The 17,860-nt window shown below is 37.7% G+C and overlaps 1 protein-coding gene across 2 annotated transcripts in view; it reads left to right on the forward strand.

Moving 5' to 3' along the window:
- The window catches only part of TGDS (TDP-glucose 4,6-dehydratase), a 28,885-nt gene extending 12,894 nt beyond the window's left edge, over positions 1-15,991 (forward strand). Inside the window, exons 6-13 of one of the 2 annotated variants that reach the window (XM_072622117.1) lie at positions 1,167-1,265; positions 3,838-3,897; positions 4,871-4,914; positions 5,493-5,658; positions 6,150-6,208; positions 9,172-9,269; positions 14,649-14,733; positions 14,965-15,991. In XM_072622117.1, coding sequence (XP_072478218.1) covers positions 1,167-1,265; positions 3,838-3,897; positions 4,871-4,914; positions 5,493-5,658; positions 6,150-6,208; positions 9,172-9,269; positions 14,649-14,722 — 600 coding nt within the window. In that variant the 3' untranslated portion in view covers positions 14,723-14,733; positions 14,965-15,991. Of the gene's footprint in view, positions 1-1,166; positions 1,266-3,837; positions 3,898-4,870; positions 4,915-5,492; positions 5,659-6,149; positions 6,209-9,171; positions 9,270-14,648 lie in introns of both variants that reach the window. The other variant, XM_072622116.1, reaches the window with a different exon arrangement.
- The last annotated feature ends 1,869 nt before the right edge of the window (positions 15,992-17,860 follow it).

The raw sequence follows: 17,860 nt of genomic DNA on the forward strand, positions 1-17,860 counted from the left end.
AGTAAATGGGAATGTTTATAATGAAAAAAGGAAGAGTTTGGAGGGACAGAGTAAGAATCTTCACATGGTAGGCTGTAATAATTAGGTTTTATTTCTCTGTGGCTTCAGAGGGCAAAACAGAACCAATGAATTGAAAAAACATGAAAGCAGATTTTGACTCTCTATAGAGAACTTTCAAACATGTCTCTAGTGATGAAAGGAAGTGCTTCATTAAGATAGTGAACTACTAATGGTCAAGCATCAACTAGATATCCACTTACTGGGAATGTTGTATTAGAGATTTATGCATCAGGTCTAGATATGGGGGTGAGGAACCTGTGATCTTGAGGCCACTGTGGCCCTCTAGGTCCTCAAGTGCAGTCCTTTGAATCCAAACAAGATTGTTCTGTGAAGTTTGGATTCAGTCAAAGGGCTGCACTTGAGACCTAGATGGCCACATGTGGCTTCATGGTCACAGATACCCCACCCCTGTACTAGATAATCTTAATGCCTTCCATTTTGAGATTTTATGTGTCAGTGGTCCTTCTGCAGTGTATTAAATGATTCCTCAAATGGTAGACAACAATCTAAAAGTGTTACTAATAAATTGTCAACAAGATTTTGCAATATCTGGCTGAATTGTCAGGTTTTATAGACAAATAATTACCCCTAATTTCTTCGCAAAGTGTGATGATCAGAGCCTGGAGAAGATCATGCTTACACTGTTGATCTCTCATGTTGTACTCTAGTATGTATTTTATAAGAATCTTGTTTTTAAGTGTTGCCATTTTAAACATCTGCCATAGTTTAAGAGGGAACTTGTCATAATGGTTAGAAAAGCTGGTCTTGGAGTTAGGAAAACCTGGGTTCAAATTCTGCCTCTGACTCACACAGGCTTTGTGGCTGTAGGCAAGCCCCCTAACTTCTCAGTGCTGTAGAGCAGCTCTTTAAGACCCTAAGTGGCAGAGAAGGTGCCAGGCTACATCAGAAATCCCAGTGAAATCCCAGGTTAGTCCCTGTCCGTACCGTAATTTCTTGTAAAGCTAAAAAGTGTCGTGTTTCAGTCCAGTTAAGATAAGCTTGCCTATTTCTTTAATGTGGTGAACATGTCAAGTTTGTGATGTGCTTCATAATTCTCTTGGATAGACTTATGCTAAAAGCTCTTTAATATTCCTTTTTAAAATTAGGAATTTGATGAGTCTTCACCCAAACAACCTACAAATCCTTATGCGTCATCTAAAGCAGCTGCAGAATGCTTTGTACAGTCTTATTGGGAACAGTACAAGGTAAGTGTTTATTTCAGAGATTTATGAAATAATCTGCAATAGCAACCATTGATCTTTGACTTGTAGATAAGGACACAGGTGCTGAGCAAAGTTCTGTGTTGTTATAACAAACAAGAAACAATTTTCTTATTTGCTACTTTGTGTAGACAAACTAATTGCCCACTTTGTTAATACATTAAAAATAGAATTTGATAAGAGAAGATGATATTGCAGGTACATTGGAATACTTACGCTATCGAGAAAGTGAAAGTTCTTTAAAAAACAAATATGTAGATATGTCAGTGCTTTCAAGAATTATGTTAATTTTATACTGGTTTAGAACTGATTGATTAGCAAGCCTGACATAGCATTTTAAAAGATTAAAATGAAAGACGTGGAAAATAGAAAATAGAAAATGGCATAAAAGTAATGTGAGCATTCATGAAGTAGGTATGATATTTTACCTTTCAAAACTATAATACCTACAAGGAAAGGAGGTAAAGCTAGTAAGTCCTTATAGGGGTGAGGAAGAGGAAAAGGTGCCTGGTTCTTTCTTTCCGTATTGGTACTGCATGGGTTGAACAAGGTTCCCTAGAAAGAAAGTAGATTGTTCACAGTTGTATTGTGACTCTTGTTGGCTGTGAAGTTTGTTTCCATCCAGTTCACAGTACCATCATAATTTCCGAAAGGAAATGATAACTGCTATAGGGACATAAATGTGGATTATTTACTTTAACAACCCAAGTTTGGTCTCTTACATTTTAAGTTTCTCAGTGTTTTACATGGAAGGGTGAGGGGAATTAGGCATAAAGTCCCACTCCCTGCTTTCCTCCCACCCAGCAGAAGGAATCGTAGGCAAGCAGGATAGCCCTGAAAATTACATATTGAATATGCGTAAAAAGAAAAGCAAGCTCTAGATTACAGAAATTTGGTGTCACCTATGGTCCTCTCCTACGACTTCTGTGGAAATGCTCGTTTTTTAAATGTTTCAGTTCAGAATAAGAATAAAATGAAATGAAAACCAAAAAAGATTTTTAAATAAAAAAAGAGAACCAGAAGATTAGATTCTTTATTAACTACACTCATATAAAAAAAGTGAATGAGAACAAAAAGATAAAGAACACTGACTGGAATTTAATCTGTTATGTGTCGAATTTTACTATGCTATTATTATGCAATATAGGTGTTTTCATTTATTTTAATATTTTTAATAAAAACATTTAAGGAAAGAAAAATGAATTTGTTCATTACCTATTGTGCAGTGGATGGAGAATAGGGAAAAAAGCCCTAAAGTGCTTTTATATATATATATATATATATATATATATATATATATATATATGTATACATATATCATCTCATGTAATTCTTCTAAGAACCCTGTGAGCTAGGTACTAAAGGTGTTACTAGAAGTTCAGAGACTTCAGATAATTTGCCTAAGGTCACCAGAACCAGAATCTCTCTAAGTAGGGATTCTAACTTGGGTCTTCCTGAATCTGTCTTTAGTACCCTACCTAGTGTGCCATTTAACTGCCTTTCATAGTAAAGATGGTATTGCAAAAACATCACTGTTGTTTCCCTTTCTGAATAGAAACTTCCCTTGTAACAAATCATTATTGTTTCACAGTGATCATCCCCCAAAACATGTCAGCACCTCTCTGCATTACACATGCCATCTTAAAGTCATGACTGATCACTGTGTTGTTCAGAGTTCTCAAGTTTCAGTGTTGTTTACCTCTACAGAGTTGTGATCATTATGTACATTGTTTTCCTGATTTTGCTTATTTTACTCTATAGGTTCATAAAAGTTTTCACAAATTTCTCAGGATTCTTCATTCACTTCTTAAGATACAATAACGTTCTGCTGCACTTACATACCCCCATTATTCATTTTTTCCTCCGTTAATGGGCATCCACTTTTTTTCCCCAGTTCTTTGTAACTTACCACTAGCACTCTTTCTCCTCTGCTCTCTGGCCTTTATTATCTGGACTGTAAGATGTACTTTTTATGTGTTTGAAGATAAATTGCCTTCAAATGTTTTAGAATCAATAACAGTCTTTTTTTTCCCTTTTTTTCCTAGAAAAAGAGATTTGTGTAACACATGTAAAGATCTAACTTAGAGTTTAAAGGCTTATCCTTAGCACAAGTCCAGAGGTACAGAAAGTGTGATATGGTAAAACACTGATGTTAGACTCAAGTAGAAACAGGTCCATGTGGCTGCATAGTGATTTTGAAAACCACAAATTAATGTGATCTATTTTTTTTTTCATTTTGTTAAACATTTCCCAGTGACATTTTAATCTGGTTGGAGGGCTGGCACTGTAGTAGAAGATCATTGCTTTTTTGGAGTCAGACTAGGCCCAAATCTGAACTTTGCTATATCCTTGCCTTAGGTGACCTCCAGCGAGTCACTTAACTTCACTCACTTTCAGTTCCCTTTTTGGCAGTTTACGAATTATGTAATTTGTGATATGCAGGGAGACTGAGGTAAAATCAGATACCTAACTTTATAAAAAAGACTGAGGTAAAATCAGATACCTAACTTTATAAAAAAGCCTTATCTTTTTAATAACTATCTTTTGTACTTTGAAGTTTCCAGTTGTTATCACAAGGAGCAGTAATGTTTACGGACCACATCAATATCCAGAAAAGGTCAGTTTAAGTTCCTGTTGATATATTTCCAGCAATGGTTTTGCTTTTCAATGTGAAAAATGAATTGTTTATAACTTTATTCAGTCCATGTCAGACCTCTATCCAGATATCATTTAGCCTACCTCTTTGCCTTCTTACCTACAGCATCCTGATACCAGTGAAGATTTTGAAAAAATTTTAAATTTAAGTTTAAGTAAGGTTAGACAGTAAAATCTGAGGCTTAAACACAAATTAATTACATGGCCATTGCCATGTTCTTGACAGACATGAGAGGATACGTAATTGAAATGTTAAGAGCTGGGCTTTGCTTTAGTTCAAGGATCCTAAAGTAGGGTCTGAGCTGCCTAACCCTGAAGTTTCTCCATTTCTCACATTGTTGTATTGGCCATATTGCAAATAACGTCATGCCACGTTAGACAGAGATTAAAGTCAATTTTGTTGGATATAAAGTTTTAGGAGGCGTTACAGTTGGAGAGTAGCAGTTTTCTTCTTTTGCCCTATGTGTTATCTTTCTTGGATTTATTATAAAGTCAGAAGTAGATTTTTTTGATATAATAAGTCATATTTATGGGTAACATCCTGTGAAATGTTTATTTTGAGTTTTTCAGAAGCCTTTTTTTGAGATTTGTTTTTCTCTTCTCCATCCAAAAATTGGGCATGCTAGAGGATATTATGGAGTGGCTATTTATTATCCAGAACAGACTGGTGTATGATGTAAAGTAGTCTCAGGTATTCTCAAAGTTCTAAGAAACTCAAGATGTATGATAGTACCTTTTCATGGACTTCCCACATTAAAAAAAAACAGACCAGTAAAGTAGACTCAACAAATACACACTTTTAGTGATGAAGCATAATGGTGTTAATCTTCTGCAGGGCCATTATAACAACTGCTCATCTTATGGAAAAGTCAAATAAATATGAATGTAACCTAATTACTTCCAAAATCAGAAATAATGGTAAATTTTCCCTTTAGGTTATTCCAAAATTTATATCTTTATTGCAACACAACAGAAAATGGTATGTAATCTTCCTTTTTTTTAATCTCTTTTCCCCTCTCCCTAAAGGTATCATGTTCTTGGTACATGTTGATGTGTAATCTAATATAATGTACATTGATAATAGTTGTCTCTAATTACATTGACCCTTGTTATTTTTCTAATGGGAACTCTGGAATCAATTATAATTTATTAGGTCAAATTTAGTTCTCAAATGTATTTCAATCAATAATATCAGAATTTCACTATCTTTTTACAGGTAACTTAGCTTTATGTTCACACTGTAGATAGAACTGGATGAATTTTCAGAATACATTTCTGATAGGAAAATTGGTGAAACAATAGCTCTCAAGGGGCCTATTTTCCCTAAGAGAGTATCTTGGAATCCTGATGTTATGTTAGAAAATCTGAGATAACTATTTAGGACTGATAAGTTCACATTGGAAATAGTCCTCTTAACAGAACTCCTTTCTTAATAGGAAACATATGAAAATGTTTAGTGCCCCTATAAATTAGCTCCCAGGCACATTTCTGCTTCTTTTATAGTAAAAGTGTTCATTTGGTTATAGTACATGACTGAATTTTGTTTACTCTTTTTAGTTGCATTCATGGGTCAGGACTCCAAAAAAGAAATTTCCTTTATGCTGCTGATGTAGTAGAAGCTTTCCTTACTGTTCTGAAGAAAGGGAAGCCGGGTGAAATTTATAACATAGGAACCAATTTTGAGATGTCAATTGCACAACTTGCCAAAGAATTGATACAATTGGTAAGTATGTGTAATAAAAGACACACAGTTTTTACAGTTGAGTTCTGACTTAACGGGAATTAATGATATAAAAATGAGCCCTTGAATAAACTGTCTAAAAGTATAATTATAGAAAGTGTCACGATAATAGGTATTAAAGTCACACCTTTGTATTACCGAAACTTATTTGTCAACGTTGGTATTAAGGATAATAAGGAGAAATTGAGTTTAAAAAAAAAAGCCAATCCAATCCTTTCCCCCCTTCCATGTAAAAAAACATCCTTTGTACTTGAGTGAAAAACTAGTTTAAAAAGCAATGTGTCTGTCTCATTTTGCTACATCCAACCCTTTTTAGGGTTCATAATGAATGATTCAGATGTTCTGTATTATGAATATACCTCTTTTTTTCTTTCTTTTGGAAATGTGTTAGTTTTCAAATTAATTTCAAAATTAATCATGTTTTAAGTTCTTTTGTGTTATATGTTAACTTAAATCATTCTCCTCTTTGACAGATCAAAGAGACCAGTTCAGAGTCTGAAATGGAAAACTGGGTTGATTATGTTGATGACAGGTAAGAAATGGGTTTAGGTACTGGTAAAGGGTTAAGTCCTAAAAGTCAGCTAATTTCTTTGTATGTAGAACAACATTGAAATCATTCCAAATAAGCAAAATTTGTCTGATTAATAAAGATTTGCTTTTCTAAAAGGCCATCCCAGTTTTTTAACTCTTATTTTAAAAGAGTATTTGACATAAAATAATAAAGTAAGAGCATGTGAGAGTTAAGCCTATTGCTTTTTATTCTGTCTTCAGTCTACACATAAGTAGCTCATCGTGAGCCTTAGTGTCCATGAATCTTATGTTTATATAAAATGAAATCACTGTTCCTCCATGATAGCTACATAGATAAGAGGATAGGACCTGAGTTCAAGTTCAAGTTTCAAATCTGGTCCCATAGGTGAGGTGGAAAGAGTAATTACTGGGTATTGGAGTCAGATGACCAGGCTTCAGTCCTGGCTCTGCCATTTCCATATAGGACTTTGGGCAAGTCACTCATCAGTCTCTCTATGCTTTAGTTTTTTGCTCTATGAAAATGGAAATTGAACTCCATATCTCTAAGATCCCTTCCACCTTTGTATCTATGATCCTCAGGATTTGCGCTGAAGTATAGTACCTATTATACCATGTGCTCTTGAGTTCTAGATTAGAGATATGGTCCAAGTCCTTGAGAGATATACGCTCAGGTGACCTCTGGAGATACGAGATTTCAAGGTCTAGGTACTTCTGGGGTCTAATTAGAATTTTGTTGTTTCCCTGAGGTGCTTATATTTTCTACCTCTCATTACTTATACTTCCTAGATAGACGATTTTGGGTAAGGTATTTAATCTCTGTTTGCCTCAGTTTCTTCAAGTGTAAAATGGGCATAACACTTATATGGTGGTTTTTAGGGACCAAATTATATAGTATTTGTAAAAAGAAGTCCTTAGCACATAGTAGGCACTATAAATGCTTCTTTTCCACTCTTCCCTCTGCTTCATCAGTTAATGATTTCCTAAGGTCTTCTGTGTGAAGACCTACAGCCCCAAAGGTTCCCGGGTCCTAGGATTATGCAATGAAGGTCTCTGAATTCTGCTGCAACATGACTGTTCTGATGTGCTAGGAGTTATTCCTGTCCTTCTTGTCTGCTGTTAGGCGAAAAGCATCAGGACACATACTGCTGCATGGAAAGTGCTGCATGGGTCATCTGGCAGGGGGAGGACCTGGAGATGGAAGCACAGGACATTAGTTTTGTAGATAGCTAGAGAGTTGGAGAGGTGTGATGTGATAGAAGTGAGTGTCACTTATATTTAGGTTGTAACTGAAAGTAGAGAGTAAGGATATAAAATTAAAGAAATCGTTAAAAATGTATGGAAGAGCAAATGGTGATTATAAAGATCCAATATGGTTTCATCACACATGAGTCCAGCTAGCAGGATTGCCAAACATATAGAGCTGGAAAGTTTGGGGATACTGTGGATGAAGTTCACTTAGACTTTAGCAAAGTATTTGACACAATATCTCATACCTTTGTGGAAAAGATGGAGAAGTGTGACTAGACAGTAATTCAGCTAACTAGGTTTGATTGGCTGAACTTAGAATGGTTATTACTTTTTCAGTGTCAGCTTTGCAGGAGGTTTCTAGTGGGATGCCCTTAGTGATCTGTGCTTAACTCTAAACTGTTTAATATTTTTTGTGATAACTTTGATAAAAGAATAGGTGGCATACTAATCAGATTTACAGATAGCATAAATAGAAAATATAAATATTTAAAATGAAAATCTAAAATCTAAAATCTTAGACTTATGTCCAAAAAATCAACTTTGCAGGTATAGAGTGGGCGAGGGAGTAGTTTGCCTGAAAAGTATCAGGGTTTTTTAGTGATCTGCAAGCTCAATATTAGCCAGCAGTGTGATATGGCAGTCAAAATGCTAATGTGATCTCGTGTTGCACTAAGAGAGACATAGCTTCCAGGAATAAGGAACTTATACTCTGCCCTCACCATTCCATATCTAGAGTATTGTGTTTGATTCTGGGCATCATAGCTTAAGGACATGGTAAGCCTAGCAGGTATCTAGAGGAGAGGATCCCGTATGATGAACGGGCTTGCGTCTATGTCAGAGGAGGAAAGACTGAAAGAATTGTAGATATTTAACCTGGAGAAAGGAAGACTTGAGAGATGATAGCTGTCTGAGTATTTCTCCAAATGTCTTTCTCCCAGCAACTAGCACTGTACACCGAGTGGGAGTTTAATAAATGTTTGTTGAATAAATGAGTGTCCTTCTATTTAACTGTAACTGTTTAATTTCTCAGCTTTCCGCTACAGCTAGGATATTTTTGTGTAGTCATGCTTTCATTTCTTTTGTCGTGCCTCAAATCAATGATTATTAGAAATCTCATATTGCTGATAAGTGGGTATTAGTAGATGCTCTAAAACTGAATTGATGTATAGCATCCCAAGACTTTTTTTTCTCCTCTTCCATCATGGTTTCTGTGGAAGTGAAGGACTGAGGAGCATGCATCACCATAGCAACATTCATTACCTAGTGCTTGTCTCCCTGGGTCAGAGGTCATTATTCATTTTGTGTCATAAACTTGTTTGACAATCCATGAAGCTTATGGACTGCTTTTCAGAATAGTTTCCTTAAATACATAAAATACATAGTTAAAATGGACCTCCTGAAATCTATCCACTGACCCCTTAGGAGTCTGCGTATCCCAGGTTAAGAACTCCTGCTCTTTTATTTAGGTCCTTGGACAACAAATGCAGTCTTTTACCTGTAAATAAATGAGTCTACAAAGGTAAAATTTAGATCAAAATTTACCTAAAATATTTTGGTTAAAAAAAAATCTAAGAACAATAATTAATTGTTACCTCAGTTTCTGAGGTTTACAGTGGTGTTGTCATGGGCATTTTATGTCATTTGAAGTTATAATTGGTAACTGTGTATGAGATTTAAGTTTAAATGCCATTATTTCATTTACTCTTGTTTTTTTAGACCTTCCAATGACATGAGGTATCCTATGAAATCAGAAAAAATGCATGGTTTAGGATGGAGACCCAAAGTTACCTGGAAAGAAGGAATAAAGAAAACAAGTATGTTTTAAAATACTTTTTTCCTCGGGTAAGGCTTAGGAATTTGGAGAAAAGTGTGATGTATTTTAAGGGTACTGTAGAACTAGATTTGAATGTTATTATCTTTGAATTTCAGACGCTATACATCCCTTCACAGACAAGAATCCTTCCTGTAGCATTTGCTCGCAAATTGTCATCCAAATTCTGCTTAAAGACATCTCTCTCCATCCGTACTCCCCGCTGTCGGACTCTAAATTTATATTTGTTAAATTTCATCTTCTTGTTCTTGGAAAGGATAGAAAAGAGCTGAAACTTCTGGGGTTCTAATACTGTCACCCATTGTATAGGACCTCTTAACTTCATGGCAACTCTGATTTCATTAAGTTTTCTGTTTTCACCAGAATCATTGATAAAAGTGTTGAGCAGAACCTGACCAAGGGCCAGAACTTCTGACATTCCACTTAACGTTGTCCTCCAAATTAATATTGATTCATGAGTCACCATCACCTCCCTAAATTAGGATTAGAGAGACTTTGTCGTACTATAACCTTTTCTCCTTTGGTGGGGAGGTCGGAGGAGTGAGTCTGAAGTCATTCCTGAGAGGAAACTTCCTCCATCAGTGCAGATCATAGTAGTAGAGAGTTGTCTGAGACAGTGAGGAGTTAAATGACTTGTCCAAGGTCACAGCTAGTTTGTGTCAGAATGGGAACTTGAACCCAGGGCTTCTCTTCACTGTACCGTGCCGCCTCTGGCCATACCAAACCACTTATCCGTATCGTTGCTTTGATTTGCTTTTATAGTAACCCTGTCAAAAAGGGAAATAAGGTTGGTACGGTATGATTTGTTCTTAAGGAACCCCTTTCTGTTGTATGCATCCTTCTTTCCTTTCTAAGTGCTTACAAATTATCCCTTTAATAATCAGTTCTAGAGTTTTACTTAGTAAGTGAGGTCGGGGTGCTGTGCCCGTAGTCTAAGCACCCACTCCTGGGGGAGGGTGTTGTTACTCTGTCCTTCAGTACTGTGCCCATTCACCAGGATTCTTTGGAAAGGTGGCGAACGGCGGTTTAAGGGTCACATCCGCAGGCTTTCAGTGCCCTGAGATGTAGTGTGCCTGCGGCATTTGGATACAAGTATTTCATCACTTACTTGGAATTCTGCCTATGCTTCATCTCCTTCTTCTTGGCAGACAGAATAGAAGCAGAGCAGGAGCGAAGTCCTTCTTTCCCTCCGTGACCCTTGACTGTCTTCCTGGCCAAACAAACAGGGACACTTGGCCTTTCTTGGGTTTCCTCTTGCCTTCCAGAATAGCTTTTCGTTACATTTTATTTATGCCATTTAAACATTTTCTTTATTTTTGCAGTCTTTGTCTCTTCTGTGGGTTCCTTCCCTTCCCCAGTTGAACAATTTTTTTTCTTTTTTTTTTTTAAATTTAATTTATTTAACTTTTAACATTCATTTTCACAAAATTCTAGGTTCCACATTTTCTCCCCTTTTGTCCCCTCCCCCCACCCCAAAACACCAAGCATTGCAATTGCCCCTGTCTGCCAATCTGCCCTCCCTCCCTCCCCACCCCTTCCTTTTGGAAGGCAAGCAATTCAATATAGGCCAAATCTGTGTAGTTTTGCAAATGACTTCCATAATAGTAGTGTTGTGTAAGAACTAATTATATTTCCCTCCATCCTATCCTGTCCCCCATTACTTCTGTTCTCTCTTTTGATCCTGTCCCTCCCCATGAGTGTTGACCTCAAATTGCTCCCTCCTCCCCATGCTCTCCCTTCCATCATCCCCCCCACCCTGCTTATCCCCTTCTCCCCCACTTTCCTGTATTGTAAGATAGGTTTTCATACCAAAATGAGTGTGCATTTTATTCCTTCCTTTAGTGGAATGTGATGAGAGTAAACTTCATGGTTTTCTCTCACCTCCCCTCTATATCCCTCCACTAATAAGTCTATTGCTTGCCTCTTTTATGAGAGATAATTTGCCCCATTCCATTTCTCCCTTTCTCCTCCCAATATATTTCTCTCTTACTTCTTGATTTCATTTTTTAAAGATATGATCCCATCCTCTTCAATTCACTCTGTGCACTCTGTCTCTATGTGTGTGTGCATGTGCGTGTGCATGTGTGTGTGTGTAATCCCACCCAGTACCCAGATACTGAATAGTTTCGAGAGTTACAAATATTGTCTTTCCATGTAGGAATGTAAACAGTTCAACTCTAGTAACGTCCCTTATGACTTCTCTTTGCTGTTTACCTTTTCATGCTTCTCTTCATTCTTGTGTTTGAAAGTCAAATTTTCTTTTCAGCTCTGGTCTTTTCATCAAGAATGCTTGAAAGTCCTCTGTTTCATTGAAAGACCAATTTTTCCCCTGAAGTATTATACTCAGTTTTGCTGGGTAGGTGATTCTTGGTTTTAGTCCTAGTTCCTTTGACTTCTGGAATATCCTATTCCACGCTCTTCAATCCCTTAATGTGGAAGCTGCTAGATCTTGTGTTATCCTGATTGTATTTCCACAATACTTGAATTGTTTCTTTCTAGCTGCTTGCAATATTTTCTCCTTGACCTGGGAACTCTGGAATTTGGCCACAATATTCCTAGGAGTTTCTCTTTTTGGATCTCTTTCAGGCAGTGTTCTGTGGATTCCTTGAATACTTATTTTTCCCTCTGGTTCTAGAATCTCAGGGCAGTTTTCCTTGATAATTTCATGAAAGATGATGTCTAGGCTCTTTTTTTGATCATGGCTTTCAGGTAGTCCCATAATTTTTAAATTGTCTCTCCTGGGTCTATTTTCCAGGTCAGTTGTTTTTCCAATGAGATATTTCACATGATCTTCCATTTTTTCATTCTTTTGGTTTTGTTTTGTGATTTCTTGGTTTCTCATAAAGTCATTAGCCTCCATCTGTTCCATTCTAATTTTGAAAGAACTATTTTTTTCAGTGAGCTTTTGAATCTCCTTTCCATTTGGCTAATTCTGCTTTTGAAAGCATTCTTCTCCTCATTGGCTTTTTGAACCTCTTTTGCCAATTGAGTTAGCCGATTTTTCAAGGTGTTATTTTCTTCAGCATTTTTTGGGTCTCCTTTAGCAGGGTGTTTACTTGTTTTTCATGCTTTGCTTGCATGTCACTCAATTCTCTTCCTAGTTTTTCCTCCACCTCTCTAACTTGATTTTCAAAATCCTTTTTGAGCTCTTCCATGGCTTGAGCCCATTGGGTGGGCTGGGACACAGAAGCCTTGACTTCTGCGTTTTTTCCTGATAGTAAGCATTGTTCTTCCTCATCAGAAAGGAAGGGAGGAGATGCCTTTTCACCAAGAAAGTAACCTTCTATAGTCTTATTTTTTTTCCCTTTTCTGGGCATTTTCCCAGCCAGTGACTTGACTTCTGAGTGTCCTCTCCACCCCCACCTCGCCTCCAGATCCGCCCAGCCAGCACTTGGGGTCTGAGATTCAAATGCTGCTTCCCAGCCTCAGGGCTTTCGGCAGGGGCAGGGCTGCTGTTCAGTGTGAGATTAAGTTTAGGTGCTCAGGTGGGGGCAGGGCCACCTCAAGGGCTCCATTCCCTCAGGGGGTTTATGCAGAGACCTTCAACAATGGATCCAGGCTCCTGCCTGCTTGGGGAGACCCGGTCTGCTCCAGCCTCCACTGCCGCCTCCCGAGGGGGCCTGAGCTATGGGGGCATCCCACTCCCCTCTCGACCCGCCAAAGAGACCCTCTCACTGACCCTTGTCACCTGTGGGTGGAGGGACCCACGCGGCTGCTGGAGCTTCCGTCCCTGAAGCCTGCTCGGATCTGCTCCTTTCGGCGCTGGGCCGCTGAGGCAGGGCTGGGCTCTTTTCTGGGTCCGGGGCGCGAGGGACCTTTTGCGAGAGGTTTTCAGGCTCTCTGGAGCAGAAATCTCGTCTGCTCTGTTCTGTGGCTTCTGCTGCTCCAGAATTTGCCGGTGGTTCTTTTCTCTACAGGTATTTTATGGGCAGTGGGTTCAGAGGTAGCGTATGTGCGTCTTTCTACTCCGCCATCTTGGCTCCGCCCCCCCGTTGAACAATTTTTAAAACCTCTCATTAGAAATATTGAGCCTAGCAAAGCAGATTCCCATATTAGCCTTGTCCTCTTACCATGGATCTGAAAGATCATTTATTACTTGTTCCTCTTCCATGTCACCTTTTATGTCTAAGTCATGTGTCCTTTTAGAGTTTATCTGATATATAGTTTGGAGGTGTTAGTCTTTGCCTGTCTTCTGCTCATCCACTTCACAATTGGCCGCTTCTGGTGACCCAGAAATGAAAAGTGACAGGGAAAATCTATTTTTCTTTCAAAAGTCCTTCAGACATATCAGATTGCACAGTGATCAGGAGAACTACTCATCAACTTTTCCACTAATTTTTTTTTGATATTGTTAAATATTGTAATAGGAGATTCAAGAAACATTCAACACATCCCAAAAAATCCATTAGATAAACAAAATTAAGTTGGTAAACGTACATATGTAAGTCCCTTTGCAGAAATATTCTGATTTGTATATTTATTCTGGCCTAAGGAACAACGTGACCTAATTGAAAAGTATGAGATGTGGAGGTAGCAAAGTAGCAGTTCAGGTAAACCTTTGCCTTTAACTAGCTGTGTAACTGGACTTCTGAGCCTCACTTTGCTCTGTAGCGAAACAGGAGTCCTGATACCTAGAGATTTACCTCCTAGGGCTATTCATGAGGATCAGGGGAGATAAATGTACGGCGTTTCGCAAGTGTTAATGTTACATGTCCGTGTGTCTGCCTGTCTCAGCTGTTAAAATTATTACTGTAGATAGGATGCATCCAAATATTTAGAGAACCTTGGTTCAGGGCTTATAATAGAGTTAATTAATACTTCTACTGAATTAAAAAAAGTTCACTTTTTGAAAAATGTTATTAAGTTAATGGAGAGAGAATGAAAAAAATTAACTTTTGAAGACTTGGTTTTTAAAAATGCCAACAAGTTTATTTTGAACTATTTTTCAACTCATTAAAAGTGCTTGTAAAGGTTATTTTATTCTTAAAGCCCTAAATTATGCTGTTTTCTGTACTTGAACAACTCCCAATTTTGGATGCATAGTTTGACACGTGTGCGTACACATATATATGTATGACATATATATATAAAAGTATGTATTGCATATTTCATACATACATATATACATGCACATATATACACATACATGGTAGATGGGAACACATCAGTTACTATACATTTTTAAAAAGATACTTTATTAGCAAGTTGGTTTTTCTCCTGTTTTTTCTTTGATGTGAAGAATTTTTTTTTTTAAGTATTAAAAATTGTGGCTGTTAGCACATAGCCATAAAAGTAACCTTCACGTATTATGTGTTTAAAATAAATACAGAAAAAATTTAAAATCTTTCTTTCTTTTTATCAGTTGAATGGTACAAAGAGAATTTTCACAACTGGAAGAATGCAGAAAAAGCTTTGGAGCCCTTTCCTGTGGAATAAAAATTTTTATGGTGAGAAACATTTATAGGAGAAAAAAGAAGCACATCGTTCTACCTCATAAATACTTGATACGAAGTCAAGTTACAAAGCAGAATCTTCTTTCCTTTTGGAAGTAGATTTAGGTGTTTTTGCACGAAATCTCAAGGGCAAAATTATGTTATAAATAATAGGTATTCTCAGTTCACGGAAGAGTTGCGTTATGAACTGGCTTGATGGAATTTTGTTCTGCTGTATTCCCAAAGGATGGTGCTACTTTTCTGCACAGTAGGAAAAGCAGTGACAGATAAGATGAGTGAAGGATGGAGAAGCACAACTTGCAGATGCATCTACAAGGAAAGAGTCCATCCCTTGGTTCGAAAGTCCTGCCAACTAAAGGCCCGCTTCACAAGTGGTCCACTGGCCCAGAAACCAGGCACGGCAGCAGGGAGGCATCACCTGCAGGCCTTGTCCTTGCTCTTACACAGTGAATATGCTACAGATGTACTTCTCTAGTACAGCAAGGGCTAGGGATTGTTAGAAATTTGCTTCTTAAGGTAATTCAGAGTACGTTTTTAATCCTAATTAAATCTTGAAATTCCATGATATGATTTGCCATGAAATGAGAAATACCTGTCCATACAAAGCAATAAAGTTGGAAGAAGATGAAAGCATTCAAGCACTTTTAAATGTTGGTACTTCATTTTTCATGATTCAATCAAGTTAACTGTGCAATTTTAAAACTTAGAGAAGAATATATTTTTAAAAATAGGAATGTAAGATTTTTATAAGTTTCTAAATGAGTTATTTTAACTGCAAAAATCATTTTGAGTTAAAGAAGAAATGTACTACAAGTCTAGCTTTTGTTTTGTATTTATGGAATTATGTCATATTAATGTTTTTAATGAAGCATTCATGCTTTTTATTCTATTTTCTATTTATTTTATCTATATTCATGACCAAAAATGCCTAGCTTGGCCAACCTAGGCTAAATGATGCTGGAAACTTAAAACATTCATTCAACAAATATTTTTGGAGCATACTTTGTACATATTGTTGAACTTAAGAAATACTTTTAAAAGTTTTCTTTTTTAAGTAACCAAAAATTTTTGTTTTTCATTTTTAGAATTGCTTATATACCATTAAATTCAGGTCTTTTGCTGTCAAGATTAACATTAATTCTCTGAATTAGCAAAGTTAGCTTCTTACGAGGGGCAACATCATTTCAATTTTTAACATTTATAAAGTTTATGTCCACATAAACCATTTTCTATTAAAGCATTTTTGACATTTCTCGTCTTGTTGAATTTTTTCAAACATCATTTAGCATTTATTGATTACTTACAAGGTAAATGGCACTGATAACTGTTGTGAAAATGGGAAATATGATAAAGGAAAAGGTATGTGAAAATGGATGAAGTGTCTGCATCTACGTGTGATGTCATCTAGCATATCTTTGCTTCTGGTGGAGGTCAGTACTAGATGTAGAAGTCTTCACAAGCCCTTTCTGGAACTGAATCAGTTCCTCCATAAAGATGGTAGACTTCCCATAATTATTTATGGCTATCTTGAATGCATTTTTCCAGGGATTTGATTGGAGAAGTGAGATCAGTGATTGGTGACTCTCATATTTATTTTATGTAAATGCTTGTGTTTTGTTTGTAAATGTCTCAAAGCCTCAGTGGCTATCTGGTTTATAAATGAAATTGGACAGTGATGCAGATGCTTTCACCACATTTCCTCCCAGAGCATCTGTGCACGTGGACAGTTCAGATATTGAGGAAACAAAGGTGTTCCATCTTTGACACCAGCTTTACCAGGGCAATAGCTTGGCCAGGAAATGAGCAAAAACACGCGAAAGAGCTTGGATGGGTTCTATACGTTGCATGATAATCAACACAGAAATATTCAAATCTACAGAGTCCACCCCAGGTCCCAACCACCTGCCTCACCTACCTTTGTCCCAGGACTGTCACCACCAGCTTGCACCAGTCCTGGATCCTGGCCATCTGTCTCTGGCCTCCCATGAACCTTCTCCAGTGCTGCAGAGACCATCTGATGAACCAGAATCAGACCTCCCCTGCCCTCAAACTTTTCCAGCACCTTATACTGCTACTTTCTATCTCCTAAACTCTTCCAGGCCATGCCTTCACCTGAGGCAGGACATCACCTGCCATGAAGCTGAGTCTCCAGGGCAGGTGGGTGGTGCAATGATAAGAGTGCCGAGGCTGGAATCAGGAAGACCTGAGCTCAAATGCAGCCTCAAGCATCTACTAGCTGTGTTAACTTTGGGCAGACCGTGAACCCTGCCTCAGTTTCCTCATCTGTAAAATGGAGCTGCAATAATAGGACTTGCCATCCAGGGTTAATGTGCAGATCAGATGTGATCATTATAAAGTGGTTAGCATATAGTAGATGCTATATAAATGGTAGCTATTACTATTAATCACCGTTCTCCCTCAGTAGACCTCTATCCACTGATGGAGCCTGGTCTTATTCCTCAATAATTAGCATACTACCACCATCTCATTTTTCCCCATCCTAGTCATTTTGAACACCAACCTGCTGATGGGCAAATCCTACTCCCCGTCCCCTGGTGCCTGCTTCCTTACTTCCATATTCCTCAATCTACCCTCCCCCTACTCACCAGTGCCCTAGATCTACATACTCCTCCCATTTTGCTCTTTGGAATACTTACTCCAGTTAACAAAACCTTTTATATTAATCTCGGTTTTTCACCTCTTCCATCTTCTGACACCCACCGAGACCTGGTTCCCTTCCAGTATCTCCCTGCATCCTTGACCACCTTTTCTGGTACTGGATTATTACAAGTATGGAAGTATTAGATTGGTCATGGTAGGGCAGTTGGTCATGGTGGGGGAGTTGAAATATTCCTTGTTCCATAGATAACAAGATATGGATTGGGCAATAAATTTGGATGGTATAATCCTCAAAAGAGGAGGGGTTGCTGAGTGATGGTAAAGAAATAATCTGGAAGTGGCAATGGAGACAAGCTATCCCTTATCTAGCTTTGCCAGGGCTGACTCCTCAGCATGAACCCTTGATTTCATCACCTTCCATCTCCAGGAGAACGTCCCCACTGTGGGCTCTGTTTTCTTGGTAATCTCCAATTTCTCCATTACCTCTCCATCTCTTCCCTTC

The sequence above is a fragment of the Notamacropus eugenii genome, chromosome 6, assembly GCF_028372415.1.
Source record: "Notamacropus eugenii isolate mMacEug1 chromosome 6, mMacEug1.pri_v2, whole genome shotgun sequence".
Taxonomy (NCBI): Eukaryota; Metazoa; Chordata; class Mammalia; order Diprotodontia; family Macropodidae; genus Notamacropus; species Notamacropus eugenii.